At 46.7% G+C, this 15,195-nt stretch overlaps 1 protein-coding gene across 2 annotated transcripts in view; it reads left to right on the plus strand.

The window, feature by feature from the left end:
* Positions 1-15,195, plus strand: part of GMPR (guanosine monophosphate reductase) — a 52,457-nt gene that overhangs the window by 28,010 nt on the left and 9,252 nt on the right. For both annotated transcript variants that reach the window (XM_075921203.2, XM_014579573.4), the window contains exons 7-8: positions 3,930-3,972; positions 12,082-12,241. In XM_075921203.2, the coding sequence (XP_075777318.1) occupies positions 3,930-3,972; positions 12,082-12,241 (203 nt within the window). The remainder of the gene's footprint in view (positions 1-3,929; positions 3,973-12,081; positions 12,242-15,195) is intronic.

Below are 15,195 nucleotides of genomic sequence, written 5' to 3' on the forward strand. Positions count from 1 at the left end.
CAGGCTGTTAGCAAAGATGTTATAAACTGCTATCTTATAAGTCTCTGGTGTACATCCTATGTCAGGATGGGTCCATGGTTCTTTCCGGCTCGTTGTTCCCTACAAGGCTGCATCTGGGATCAGGAGCTGAACTGAAGACAAGAGGGAGGTTGCCACATGGCACTTAGATACCTCTCCTGGCATCCTCCTGGCCAGAGCCGGTCACATGGTTGAGGACCTCTCTCAGTTTCACATACTGGCAGCCATTATGCCCTGGCTGGTTTGCAGGTATCAGTCACATTCCTCAGGTGTGTATTGGCACCTAGAGATTCATTGTCTCCTTGCTAATTAGCATAGCCACTGGCTGAGCATTCTTTGCCTACTGCTCTGTCTCAGACAGAGAATTTTCCAGCATCAACACAGAGTACATGTTTATAACGCCACATACAGGTATTATACAAGTACATGAATAGCATATACAGAATTAGTAGAACATATGGTTTCATTCAACATCTCACATGACCCCCTTTATACAGACTTTTGGGGCAAACCCACCACCCCATGGATGCAACAGTGATCTTTAGAATCCAATAATGTGACAGCTTGTGTTATGAGTGTCTCCCTTGGCTACCATATGGGCAGCAGCACTGCCTAGAAATTCTGCAGCCTGCCCCTGACAAGCTTTGTAAGCCAGGGCTTGTGATGTATGGGGCAGTCCTTGGAGGATAACCTTCTGGTTGTGTGCTGGAGTATCTGAACCACCTCCAGCTGGGCCCGAGCCTGTTAGGAGCCCTATTAGGAACCCAGTGTAAAGTGACTGGACTGAGGGTGAGGATCTCTTCTCTGAATTCTTAGCTAATCTGCACCATTCAGTCAGGCATGGGCTGGGGAGGGTGAGGAGTGACTGGAAAACTGAGGTAATGTGTGTACATCAACCCAGGAGGCTTAAGTAGGGGGTCTGCCACGTTCTGAACTACCTGAGGGTTTTCACAGCTCTGGTTTAGAGCCCCAGGTGCAGTGTGTTACAAGGATCAAACCTGTAGGTGACACATACATGGATCACCATGGCCAAGTCTGCATCTGTCTGAGTGGAGCATAAGTGGAAGAAGCAATGTTAGCAGTTGTGACTGTTTTTGATATCTGATATGTGAGGAATGTTACAGTATTCCAAAGCTACATACCAACTTCATGATCTGCAGGCAGACACCCTTGGTTTTGGGTCATGATCCGATAGTGATTATTCCTTTGGGATGGTTTTCCTGCACCTCCCAGTGCTACTTCTGCCACACCCAGGTTTACTTTCAGCCATTTGCTCTTCATCCATGTACTTGTCTTGATTAGGTAGCAATACAGCTGGCTGTGGTATTGTTTGCCTACAAAGAGAAGGATATTTTAAAAGTGGAATGGACAAGTCCCATCATAGTGGAGGGTTCAGTATATGAACAGAACAGATCCCAGCTAGCTCTCACATTGCAATGCTAACTGGAGTTAAAACTTGTTTACATGACTATAGTGGGCAGATTTGACTAACTGGGGACAGATATGTTGAGTGAGAAGGTGCCGGTTTTTACATGGTGGGCCAAATTCATTCCCTGTCTACCAGACGAATTGCACCAGGGATGAAGTTTGGTCCACCTATTTTTCTGGCTGTAAGACCCACGATCCATTGGAGGGGGAAAAAAAAAAAAAAGAACCATTGTCAAAAAGCCATGGATTATTTTTGTCCCCCTGCTATTTTGTCTGAAAGCACCAGTCTCCTTTTTCATTTTCCTTGCTGCATTAGTACACTGGTTCTATGAAAGTGCATAAGTAAACTGCAGCAAGGTAATTATTCAGCAGACAAGTTCATGGCTTTGCTTGGGAGAAAGTTTCTGTTTCTTGTAGATCCGAGAACTATTATCCTGCATGGAAAAGCAGGCATATACTCTTAATAAGCGAACAATCTTGAAAATGAAGTGCATTTCTACTATAGATGAAGGCATATATTATGTGTCCAAGGCTGCAGCTAAACTACGAGCCTCTTCCACAAGAGGAAATGCAAATGGAGTGCTCATTTGCATAGGTTGCGCTCTCATTTGCATTTCCTCCTCGGATCCCTTTTGCGCAAGAGGTTTTTGCACAAAAAGGAGCTGTGTAGACGGCTTTTTTTTGCGCATTATATCCCATTTGCGCAAGAGCCGTTCTTCTTCATTTTTTGCCCTTGTTAAAAAAAAATTCCAGCAACCTTTCTGTGTGAAAAATGGTATTGCCCTCATGCTCTTAATTGGGAAATCATAATTTCACAGGGGGATGGCATTCATCACAGCATGTGCCGGGTGTTGTCTCCATGAAAGCTGCAAAAATTTGTCTAAGTTATTATAAGTTTTTGAAAAATCAAATTTTGCACATACTCAGTGAATTATAAAATAATAAATAATTATACACTAAGGCCCCTATTGCTTAAATGTTTAAGGGAATTTTTAAGCTCCTGTCACCTGTGCAAGTATAAAGCTACTGAACAGGTGTAGCCTATAAACCCAAGTGCTGTTGCTGATAAATTAACGGCACATTCTCTAAATAAACAGTAACATGTAGGTAATGCCATACCGTGCTCCTCAGAGATGATCTGTCCCCTGGGCTGTGGCCAGTTATAAGAGGGAGCAGAAGCCACAGAAGGGACCCATCAGTGAAAGAATGCGGCTCACAGCCCAGAAGCATTCCCTTGTAGCAGATGACAGGAAGAGGTTCAGCTGTCTTAACCTTTATCACAGTGTGTCTCTTGCTATCAGCAATGAAGTAAAAAACCCAAACATCAGCAGGATCTATTCTCTCTGGGCAATCAAAGCACTGTGATAACAACTTAGGCCACTGGCTCAGTTTTCTTTGAAAAGTCTGTGAAACACGTATGTGCACACCCAAGGCTTATCACGCTTAACGCTGCTGCCATTATCTGTACTCAGATGCAGCAGAGAAGGGGGTTTCTGGCAGTGCTTAGCTGCACACGTCATAAATAAGCACAAACTTCTTGAGATGGGGAGAAATGAGGTAAAACCACTATTTTGGAGCAGCTTGCACATCAAAAACAAAGACAGGAAACTTATTAGGCCTACTTTGGAAGGGGGTCCTGATCCTTTAAGGTGCTCCCTCAGGACAGATCTAAGGATAGTTAGCACCTTGCAATAGGTGATCAGCATTTTACAAGATCAGGACTTATTTACATTAATATACACTGCTGCCCCAAAATCCTTCCCCAACACTTAAATGGCTCTTCCCCAACCACCATTCCATTCACTGCCACTGCCGCATTGCATAGAAAACGAAACATTCACATCTAAGATGAAAAAACCTTAAGCTTGTGCTTTTATAAAGCCTGTAGCATATGGTGAGGAATATCATACCCTGTACTAGAGATTACCTAACTCACTTGTGGATTGTCTAATCAAAACATTTCTGCTTGCACACTGCCTTCTGCTGTGACCCCTCAGCGTCCAGTAAACAAATATTTAAAATGTCCTTGTTGGTTTATAATAGAGGTCAATAGTAGCAATGCCAGGCACATTGGCAAGGAGGTAGCCTGCGTGAGCACTGAGGGTTTCCTTTTCCAATTTTTATGCATCTGGGAGTTGCAACAGGGAGCGTGCATTTCTGCTTTTACAAGTAATATCATGAACAGAATGTGCAGCAGAGTAAATAAGGTTTTAGAAAATAATGGAACTACAGTGAATAATCTGGGTTCCTAAAAATCCTGTCAAGTTGTTGCATCCTAAATGCACACACAACACTGTCGTTTTCACTGGCACCTAATGTTAATCATTACATTTGAATTTTCCATGCTGGTTCCCAAGGGTTTGCTGTATTATTACAGGTTTTGAATTGTACAAATGTTTGCTGTGTCAAATTGGCCTTGAGGGCACCAGTGAATGCAAGTTCCCTGCTGCGCACTGACTTCTATTTTGTTTTGCTTGTTGCAGGATGGAGGTTGTAGCTGTCCAGGAGATGTCGCCAAAGCATTTGGTAAGTACACTGTGTCGTGATCAGATTCTGAGGGCCAAATTCATCTCTGATGAAACTCTGCTGCAGACAGAACTTGGCCTTAAATGTCTAATAGACACTAAGCTTAATTTCATCCTGGGGTAACCAACTAAACTGAATGCACAAAGCAGGAATTTGGCCCTACATGTAATTTATACGGTCGAAATTATATAGATAAAAAATGTGCACAGATCAGTCTCTTACTTAGAACCTAAGCCACTGGGATGACTGCGGCTGGACTTTTATGTCCTGCAGAGACAAAAGCTGAAAGGTTTCACCATTATGTCACTGGAACATTGCCAGATCTGGCAGGCCTGACATTAGGCCTTGTTTTGGTTCACGGCCATGCCATGCATAAGACACAAGCAGTTTGCACTGACTGTCTGTTCTGCTCAGCTGCTCGCTGTTGAGAGCAGGCTGACAAGTGAAGGTAAATGCATATGCAGCAATAAATACAGTGATTGCAGGCAAACTTTGGTGTCCGGGTTACGTTAGGGAGGCAATCACACAGTCAGAGTGTGGATTTTATTTTTACTATATAGCGTATAGCCACTGGAAATGAGCAAACTTTTGGCATATCCCAGGTATTTATTAAGAGATAGAGTTTGTTTTCACAAATGTATCAGTGGCTTTGGTGAAGTTACTCCAGCTTTGCACTGTATGAACCTTACGTATTTTCTGTTATTTACAGAAATTATAGCTAGGGCCTGTGAATCCTAGCAGTAAAGTTGAAATTGGCTCATGTTTGAGCTGGGCAGTTCCGATTTTGATGGGGTTGAGTGCATCCCCACACTAGGCTTAAAGGCAGAGCCGGCCCAAGGTTTGGACTGACCGGGCTACCACCCGGGGCGCCCCATTGTAGGGGGCGCCATGTGGGGCTGCCAGGCTGGGTGGAGGCAGCACCACGCATGCGCTGGGTGCTCAGGGGCGGGAGGCGCACGCATGCCCGGAGGCGGGGCAACACATGCGTCACATTTCTGGGGGTGGGGCCGCATATGTGTCGCACTCCCGCTGGCGGCACACAAATGGCTTGGGCCGGCCCTGCTTAAAAGGCATAGAGACACCCAGAAGTAACTTTGGGGGTGTTACAGCACGGCAGTGCCATGGTGCAACAGGACAATACAGCATCTTATTATGTCATGTCAGCATGTTGTGGTGCCAGTGTGTCAGCACACCATTGTGATAATCATTTTTGTCACTTTCTGTGTATATGCTGTAAGAGTCTGGAACTGCGGCCATATGAGGAGAGAGAACAGACTGGGAGCGTTCAGGTTAAAAAAAAATGACTAAGAGGGGATCTGATAGAGGTATAAAAAACCATTATTGATGTGGAAAAAGCGACTACGGAAGTGTTATTTATCCCTTCAAGTAACACAAGAACCAGGGGTCACCTGATGAAATTAACAGGAAGCAGGTTTAAAAAAACCAAAGCAGAAGAAAGTTAACCTGTGGAACTTGTTGTCACAGGATGTGGTGAAGGCCAAAACTATAATGGGGGTTCAAAACAGAGTTAGATAAGTTCCTGGAGGATAGGCCCTTCTTGCTACTAGCCACTGATGGTCAGAGATGTAACCTACATGCTCTGGTTGTTCCTAAGCCCCTGACTGCCAGAAGCAGGGAGTGGACAAGAGGCGATGTAACATTTTATTGCTTATGTTCTTCATTCCCTTTGAAGCACCTGGCATTGGCCACGGTCAGAAGACTGGATGCTGGGCTAGATGGGCCATTGGCCTGACCCAGTGTGGGCAATCTTATGTTTTTATATTTACTTGGCAGGAAATTTTCTAAGGGTAGAAATTAAAGGCCCAAATCAAAACCTTAGCTCTGCACTGATCCAAACTTTGTGAGAGGCTGGGAGAGTTGAAATCCAGCTCTGAGGATTGCATATCTCTTGTAGTAGGCCAGATGATAAGGATTAAAGCAGGGGCCTTGTGATTTGGGACCCTGTAGTCAGGAGCCCCCAGTGCAGGAGCCAGGCTTAGCACTCTGCTGATTGCTGCCAACTGGGTACTATTGACTTGCTGCTTGGAATCCAGGGAGTTATCACAGGGCCCTTGGATCAAACCATGAGTGACGTGACATAGGGATGGGGACAGCTGTTAGAATTGTGAGATTCTAACATGGTTGAATGATGGCACCTGTTGCTGGCTTTGGACAGATCAACGTTGTGTTGAATCTGAGGCTGCTGTTAGCATGCCCACACAGCCAGCAAGAGCAAGATTCCCAGCCTGTGTGCACTTAAAATAATTGTGTTGGAAGATGCAGATCAGCCTAGTGACCAGGCTCCAAAGCCTGGGGGGAGGTGTCTGTTGACCTAGCCTGGGAGACACACTCCTGTAGATTGTTTAGGTCAGGGGTCTCTAACCTTTTTAAGCACAAGATCACTTTTTGAATTGAAGTGCAATCCAGGATCCACCTCAAACCCAAACACCCTTGCCCCACCTCCTTCCCGCCCCTTCTCCCTCACTCCATCCTCTCTCCCCCATTCTCACTCACTTTTATCAGGCTGGGGGCAGGGGTTTGGGAGTGCAGGAGTGGTTCAGAACTGGGCCCGGGGTTTGGAATGTGGGCTCCAGCTGGGCACCATTTACCACAGGTGGCTTCTGGATGGTGGTGCAGGTGGTTAAAGCAGGCTCACGCCTACCCTGGCCTTGCACCACTGTCAAAAGCAGCCAGCAAACTCTCTCCATCCCTGCCTCCTCTGTGGAGATGGGGTACAGGCTAGAGGGAGGGGCATCCTGACATCAGCCCCCCCCCTCCTTCTTCTTCCTGTGCCCTGCACAGCAAGCAGGAAGCTCCCAGGGGTGAGGGGCACCTCCAAGGCAGGAGCAGCACGGCAGCGCCGAGAGGGGCAGATGAAGTGCCAGTGTCTCCAGGCCAAACTTCTCAGAATCACCTGTCAAAGGTTTCAAAAGCTACCAGTAGATCCCAATCTACTGGTTGGTGACGCTGGTTTAGGTGTACCCCATGGGGCTGAGTCACCCCACTCAGTTGATCGGATTGGATAGAATTTCCTGGGTGGTGTTCCGCTGTCAGATGTTCCAGTGTCACCCATGGTGCAGTTACTGCTTCTTTTTGCCAGTGTCTCTCCAGCTTGATCTTGCTCAGTCTCCTGCCCTCGTCTTTGTTAAGGACATTACAAGCCGAAGACTATGACCTCATTGCATCCCAAGATGAAGAGGAAGAGACCTGGCCAGTAGAAAAGCTCTTATTTCAGTGGGAATCTTCCCAGAAATTAGAAGAACAGGAAACGACCTCTAAGTGTTTAACTGTTTATAATGTTCGTCGTGAGTCCAGAGAGTCTCTTTGAACTGCCCCGAGCAGAGATTCTCTCTATGAACCCTGTGGAAGTGCAGATGTGGGCATCAGGATGTGTACTGGGGCACTAGAGCCCTCTTAGCGAGACCCCAGATTGCTTCTTGAAGAGGAAGAGGATGCAGAAACACATGAGGTTACATGACAGGCAGCCATCCTGCGTGGGCAGCAGGCTGGACAAAATGCCAAACAACTAGGACTTTTCTATCTGTAATAAGGATCGTCCTGAGACTGGACACAGATGATGAGGGTGATGTCCTTATCGTTAAGAGACTGATCATACGTTATTAGATCCTGCTGCGACAGGCACCATATAAAGGCCCTAGAGTGATAGAGCTATGTGCCCTTGTAACTTTAAAATATAGATGCTTTTAGATTATATTATTAATATCGATTGTTTATTGACCATGATCAACTTAATAGTCAAGGGAAGAGACAGACACCAAACCACGGAGTTTACAGTCTAAGCCCCCTTAACACTCCCAAGCTGAATTCTTTAGCATGGACCTCTGTGCTTACTGGGAGCCCCAGTAGGGCCGGGACTCTCGTGAGTAGATTTGAATGTGAGATTGGGGCCTAATGTAAACTAACATAATTGCCCAGATGCACAGCAGGCGGGTGACCTGATGGTGGCAGTATTGGAAAGCAGCAGGGAGCTCACTGGCATTCAGTGGGTGATGATGGTTGAAAGATGTTGTGCAAGGAGCGGTTGGACTGGGCATCTGAAGATTGATGGGTACATAGCACCAGGGAAGAAGCTCCACGCGTGAAGAAGAGCATGAAAGGAAACTAAAAAAGGTGAATGTGACAGGAGGCGGCAAAGGGGCACTTCGGAGGCGGCCAGAGAGGCACCAGGAAAAAATTAAATGACTGGAGGTGCGGAGCCTAGAGCATAAGGACAAACAGACTTAAAGGCAAAAAAGGGGTCTCCACCAGCATGGGTGACAGGTATGGAAGGCTAGGGGAGGCTAAGTCTCCCCTAACCCAGGCCGTGGGCTCATCCAGGCTCCACCCCAAGGCCCTGCCCTCATTCCCCTTCTCCCTTAAAGCTGGTGGAGGCTCAGCTCCATCCGGCCACCTGAAGCTTGGGATAGCCGGTGGCCTGGGGATTAGGCAGGCACCTCAGGTCAGCTGGTGGCCCTGGGGATCAGAATGGGGGATGCACTGGCCTGAGGCATGGGGTTGGTGGGCCTGGGCTCCTCTGGGTGACGTGAGGGCTCCTGGCATGGAGCGGGGGTTAGGTGAGGGGGGTGGGGCTAGCCTCCCTAAAGAGGAGGGCTTATTGGTCTGCCAGTGAATGATTTCTGAGAGTGCAGGGCTGTGATTGGAAAATGGCTTTGGCAGAGTTCTTACCCTTACCTGCTTGTCCTTTCCCTTCAAGGCTCTGCACCTCCAGAGTTGAGTTTGATGTGGGGGCAGGGCAAGGTGAGAGAGTAGAGGTTATCACAGGGGATATGGGAGATGCCCAGCTGGACAGAGTTAGAGTTTTAATGCTAAGGGTGCAGAAGAAGAGCTGGAGTATCTTGATAGGTCAGGAGAACTGACAGGAGCCAGTCACAGTCCGGGTGTGAACACAGAAAGAGGGGAGAAGGGTAAGATGATGCTGAGATTTTGGACCAGTGTGCCTGAGGCAGGAGTGAAAAGTTCTGGGGTGATGAAGAAGGAAGGGAAAGAATTTGAGGTGGAGGGAAAAGTTGAGGACAAGGAATTCAGTCTGGTTTATCACCCGTTTTCATCACTGTACTAGGTGTCTCCCAAAGATGTGTGGCTGGCTTCCACAACTTTCTCCTGAGGTAGGAAAGCGTTATCATCCCCTTTGACAGAGAGGGGAAACTGAGGCATGGAACAAATACATGACTTGGCCATGCAGCACAGCTAGAAATAGCATGCAGGGTTTCTGAATTTCAGTCCCGTGTTGTAGGTGCAACACAGGCTTCCTTCTGAGCGATGGTGCTGGGATGAGATATGAAAGTAGAGACTGAATGGGGTGGAGATGCTGGTTTCAGCTCTGCACAGAGGATTTATCTGACAGACCATACAGTGGCATCTTTACAGTCTGTCATGTATCTACAAAGTCTGATAGTTCTCATGAAGGAACCTTATGAACAGCACTTAGTGTGGTGTTGAACATTCCCTGTCCCAACAAATGGGCTTTAGAACAGAAACATTGTCCTTGGAAAACAATGATTCCGGCTGTGTGAGAGAGAGAGAGCAAAAAGCCCAGTTTGCAATCCATTACCAGTACCTCTGGTTACTCCAGAGAAGTGAGTTTTCTAATCGGGCAGCTCTGGAGTGAGCAATCCAAACACGCAGAGCCCCCCCAGTGCAGCATAAAAGGGGTGTTGTAGTGCTCTTGAAAGCCCTGGTCCACAATTGCAAAACAGAAGCCAAGCAGAAAGTACTTAAGCAAAAGCACTTTTGGGGAAAAACAAATGTCAAAAGGGCTTGCCGTGCTTGGAGCTGCAGGGTGATAAGAAGAATGTGAAATTCAAGTAGGATAGTTAAACATTCTGGGGGGTAAGAGGCCAAGTTCTGGACTGGGTTTGCAGAAACTTTGTCCGTCTTTGACGTGCGCGTGTGTGGTTTTACACAGTGGTAAATGTTTATTCCAGTAACTTAAACCCTTTCTCCCTCCACACCCAAGTGAGGAAAGTGTTTTTCAAGAAAAAAAGCAGCGAGGGAATCAGAATATCTATTTTCTGGTAAAGGCTTAGGGCCCTATCATAGTCACGGTCCATTTTGGTCAATTTCACAGCCAAAGGGTTTTTTAATTAGTCAGTTTAACATTTTCAGATCTGAAATTTCACAGTGTTACTGTGGGGATCCTGACCCAAATCAGGGTTGGAGAGGTCACAGCTAGAGGAGGCTCAGGAGGCAGCTGTTGCAGAGCTGCCTGCAACTGGGGGAGGTTTATGGAAGTGAGTCTGCTCTCTTCCCAGATTGAAGGGGAAGAGTAAGTCCTGTCCCTGACTCGCCTGGCCAGGACTAGTGGCAGGAGCACCCCAGCCACCTCCTTTCCAATAGCTAGGTTTTACAGGGAAGATCTGATTTCACAGTCTGTGACATGTTTGTTCTGGCCATGAATTTGGTCAGGCCCTAGAGATGCTCCTGTTTTGAATTTTGGTTTTGTTGTGCATTTGGGAGAGCATCATGGCCCTGAACGTTTGGATCCAAGGATTGATGGGGTGGAGGATTTGGGAGTAGGCAGCAGCATTGGCATGGCAGAGACCCAGGAGCACCAAAAGCACTTTGGCAGGCTACCTTTGATTAGTTTTGGGGTCCCTTTCGATGGACTGAGTCTAGGCCCCCATGTCATTTTAATTCAGCTGTGGAGATGATGCCCTATAGTTGGACTCACCTTTTCTAGGGCTGCTAGAATTAACCCAGATACCATAATTTGGATCTGGTTCCAGATAAAAATATTCCCAAATTCAAATTGGTCTCTATAGTTGTAGTTTGTCCCATAATACTGATAAAGAGGAAGTGTGAGGATCAAATAAGGATCCAAATGTTACCAAGTTTTTAGGGGGTGGGGCAGTACTTTGATTTGGCTTACCAGAGATGGTTGCCAGTCATAAAGGTTATAGCTGGATTTGAGCTTTCCCAAAGTTTGGAAGTGTTTAGGTATGGCATTTTAGTTCTGCCTTATCCCTGTGTCATCAGATTCTGCATAAAATGCCTGTTATTTGTGGGCAGTGTAAAGGAGCTGGGCAGCAAAGAGAGTGCTGCCTATTCCAATTACTCTGTTCCTCCTCCCACTCCCCCACAGCCATAGATAAAACAGCCATCTTGGATCACAGCGTGTTTTGTTTCAGGGACAGATCACAACAGGTTCTGAACCTTTTTACCTGTTCAACAACATTTCCATCTCTTTTAAAAATGGGTCTTCATTTTCTTGGAACCCTGCATGCTCTGGTTCCAACCAAGACTGGAAGCCCCCAAATGTCATGAGGGGAGAGGCTGTTCTTGGAAAAACTGTCCCGTCTCTTGAGAGAACCCAGTGAGATTCCCAAAATCTCATCCTACTCCTGGTGATGACAAAGGAGCAGGCCACATGATCTGCAAACCCAAGAGAGACGTAGGAGTTGGATAGGCATCCAGATATCTGGGTGTGTATTATCAATTTTGGTATAACCTAGTGCCAAGGAGGCCCAGTCATGAATTAGGATCCCAATGTGCTAGGTACCTTACCAAAAAAAATGGTCCATGCCCCACAGAGTTTACTGTGTTAGTTATCTGAACCAAACAAACTCACCCCAAGTCCCTTGCAGTTTACCTTCACTGCACTGAGTGACTGCATAGCTGGGGGAAGGAGACAGAAAAATTTCAGAGCCATTACGTCTTACACTCAAAAAATCCTCCTAAATAAAGGTGAACATTCCTCTTCCTTCTCCTTCCCACTCACATGTGTGACCTGATTGGAGAGGATTCAGGAAGCTGTGCAGCTGATTGACATCTTGTCTGTGAGTTCAAAGAATTAAACTGAATTTGAAAGGGGGTGACATTGACGCGAAAAAGAGCACTTTCTGTGGGGTTCAGTATCACAGCCGGATCGGAAGCTCCTTGTTTGAAATATCAAGGCGATGCGACACTGGCATGTGTAGGTCCCACTGGTAAAGAATGTCTTTTAACTTGCTTGTGTCTGTTACAGTTAAGGTTTCCCCGCGTTGACGGCTAGCTATCATTTTCAGCTGCTTGGCTCTTTTGGCTTTAATCTTTTATCCTTGTCTCTCTCCCCCACATGCTCCTCCATCTCACATTCTCTACTGATCACAGGAGCTGGTGCTGATTTTGTCATGCTTGGAGGAATGTTTGCAGGCCACGATCAATGTGCTGGTGAGGTTCTAGAAAAAAATGGCAAGAAGGTGAAACTGTTCTACGGGATGAGCTCTGATATGGCCATGAAGAAGCACGCAGGAGGAGTGGCTGAATACAGGTACAAGTAATATGCACATTTCGCTATAGGCTTGAACCACCACCACCAAATCTGTTTCTGGATCTGAATGTTGCAACTGGCTCTTGTTACAACCTGGGCCTATTCCCTCTTCTGGATAAGCACCAGGCTGTGGGAAACACACACAACTTTTGGGCCCCTGTGCTTTCAAGATCCCTGGGTCCACTTAGTGACTGGGCAGCGTTCCTAATGCTGGGGTGTCTCAGGCACATGTACTGAAGTGCAGACTCCCTGTCTGACACTATCCTTGGGCAGTGAGACCTGGCAGTCCAGCTGTACGTCCCTCCCTCCCCTCCCCCCCCAAAAAAAAATCAGTGTCTCAGTCCTTTTGAGCCCCAAGTTGCTTACTCACATTGCCCCAGAATTCATCTGGCTCTGAGAGCGCTGGTGCATTTAACTAGGGGAGTTTTAGATTCCGAGTCCCTCTTTCTCCCATTTGGCTTCAGTGTAGAGAGAGTTATTCATAGTCAATGGCCGAGCCAACAGAAAAACCATTATTCTAGTAGTGGATAGTCATTCAGTGTTGATGGCTCTTGGTGCCATATCTCCTCATACATTGTTTTTCCAAGAGGGGTCCTGACCAGAAAATGGATGCTCTAATCCACACAGGAAATCACAATAATCCACAAAGGTCACACTCAAGTAGGAAGGCTATACCCTGTAATGGATAAAATGGGGTTCACAAAACAGACATAACCACACTACAGCATACTTCCCAGCATTGTAGAAGCCAATCCACAACCCAGAATGCAAACACCTCCCAAACTGTGGTCCAGACCCAAATTTAGCAGCTTGGATCTGTCTTCAGTTCTGCTGCTTATTATTGTTAATTGTTTTTTAAGATTTAGAAAATGCCATTTAGCTATATATGGTACTTACAGAAGGCAGATAAAACACACTGTTTGCCCTCAGGCATTTAAGTCTAGTGGTGTTGCCCTAAATTTCCCAAGTTAGTCAGTATCATGTATTAGGTTGCAACAAAATGCCTGCAAGAATGGCGATCCAAAAAGTTAGTGGCAGGCAAAGTGCAGTGATGAGGGGAGACCTGAGCACAGACATGGTCATGGCACTTCTGTCTTTTGATCTGGCTGAAATCAGACCCACTGAGGAGATAGATCTCCTTGGGAGGTGCCCCACTCCCTGGTTCAATAATCTGGACCAAATACTGAACACAGCTTCATCTGCTCCACTGCCGAAGGAAACCTTTTGGGGAGGAGAACAAAGACATCATTAGGCCAAAGGATTGCGGGGCGGGGGGGAGCTCGGAGGAGAGCCAAGACGAAGCCTGCACTGCAGTTTAGTCCCTAAACTAAAGGATTAATTCTGTGCAAATAAACATAAACAAATGGTGTAGCCATCAGTCAGTATTTGGCTCAAGGCAGGCTCCCCCTCGAGCTATCCCCCCCAGTTAGCAGTATGGGAAGGGTAAGGTGGCTGTAGGCTCCCCTGATTAAGCCTTTGCTAAGTGCCTTGGCTATGGGGCAGCACAGAGCTGTGCTTTCTCAGAAGGAGCCCTGGAGAAGAATTGCGGCTCCGCTCCTGGGCAGGAGTGAAGTTATTGGACGTTGCTGAGTGTAATCCAGTCCCCCCCTACTTGTGCTCAGCCACTCCAGCGTGTTGGATGAGGGGAACTAGGCAGGCAGTCCCTCCTTGTAACCCCTGTGTTAGGAAGCCCTAACACAGCTAAGGAGCAGTGGGGAGTCTTTTTTTTTTTTTTTCAGCTCAAATGTTTCTGTGTAGCTAAAACGCTGCACAAGAAATGGCCCTGTGTAGAACAAGCTGAACTGCTGCACGAAGCATTCTGCATGCCTGCATGAGTTGTAATTCACTCAATCCCGTCTCACCCCAGTCCCAAGAGGCTGTTAATTTTTTTTCCATGCTGCCGCTTGGCATCAAAGCATCTGGAACTAACCATCCAAATGGCTGGTGCCAGCAATTAGCTTATAATTTAAAAATGGCAGCTGCCAGTTACACACAGAGACTGGCAGCCTTTCCTCTGAGCTGCAATTGCAAACTGTACTTTTGCCCTCTTTTTTTTATGTTGGTGACTGGAGTGTGCATACGTCAAGGTAAATCTAAGCCATTGCATTGTTCGGCACAAACAGCCCAAACAAGCTCAGTGAGTCTGAGGCGGTTCTGTTCAGTTAGGGTGTGTCTAGACTACAGAATTTTTCCGAAAAAACTTCACCTGTGTCTAGACTGCAGCTGCGTTCTTTCGAAAGTAAATCGAAAGAACGCGGTAGTTTTTTCGATCGTGGTAAACCTTATTTTATGAGGAATAACACCTTTTTTTAAAGTATTTTTTCAAAAAAATGCACTATTGAATGCAAACTCTGCTTTTTCGAAAGAGAGCATCTAGACTCTTTCAAAAAAGCGGCTCGCTTTTTCGAAAAATCTGCTTGTAGTGTAGATGCTCTTTTGAAAGAGGCTTGTTGTCTAGACGTAACCTCTGTGAGAAGCCGATGATGTTGGTGTAGGTGATGGGTTACGTTTGCGAATGTGAGCCACCACATTGATGCTGAGGGGTGGCAACTGAAGGGCCAAATTCCACCCCCCGGTTACAGCAGTGTGTGTGTGTGGAGGGGGGGCAATAACTGGGGGCAGGATTTAACACTAAGGTTCTGACAGTGCAGTAAATTGATGACGTCAGTGAAATTCAGTGTCCCCTGGGGCTAAACAGTACAGAAGGAAAGGGGCCTTATTTAGCCACTTAAACATACAATTTAGCTGCTTTCAGCCCCATCAGAAATTCTGCACAAGCTGCCATTCTGTCAGATGCACACGCCTTCTTTTCCACTCACTGATTTACGAAGGCTTAGAGTCCGCAGGGAATGTGTTGCACAAAACAGCTGAGGTCAAGGGAGAGGGCACAGCCTCTAAACTTTTCAATAGCCAGTGAGTGAGCGGCTGCTTCTCTTCCGTTGTAAGCGATAGGT

The sequence above is a fragment of the Pelodiscus sinensis genome, chromosome 2 (genome assembly GCF_052426305.1).
Source record: "Pelodiscus sinensis isolate ZL-2025 chromosome 2, ASM5242630v1, whole genome shotgun sequence".
NCBI classification, from domain to species: Eukaryota; Metazoa; Chordata; order Testudines; family Trionychidae; genus Pelodiscus; species Pelodiscus sinensis.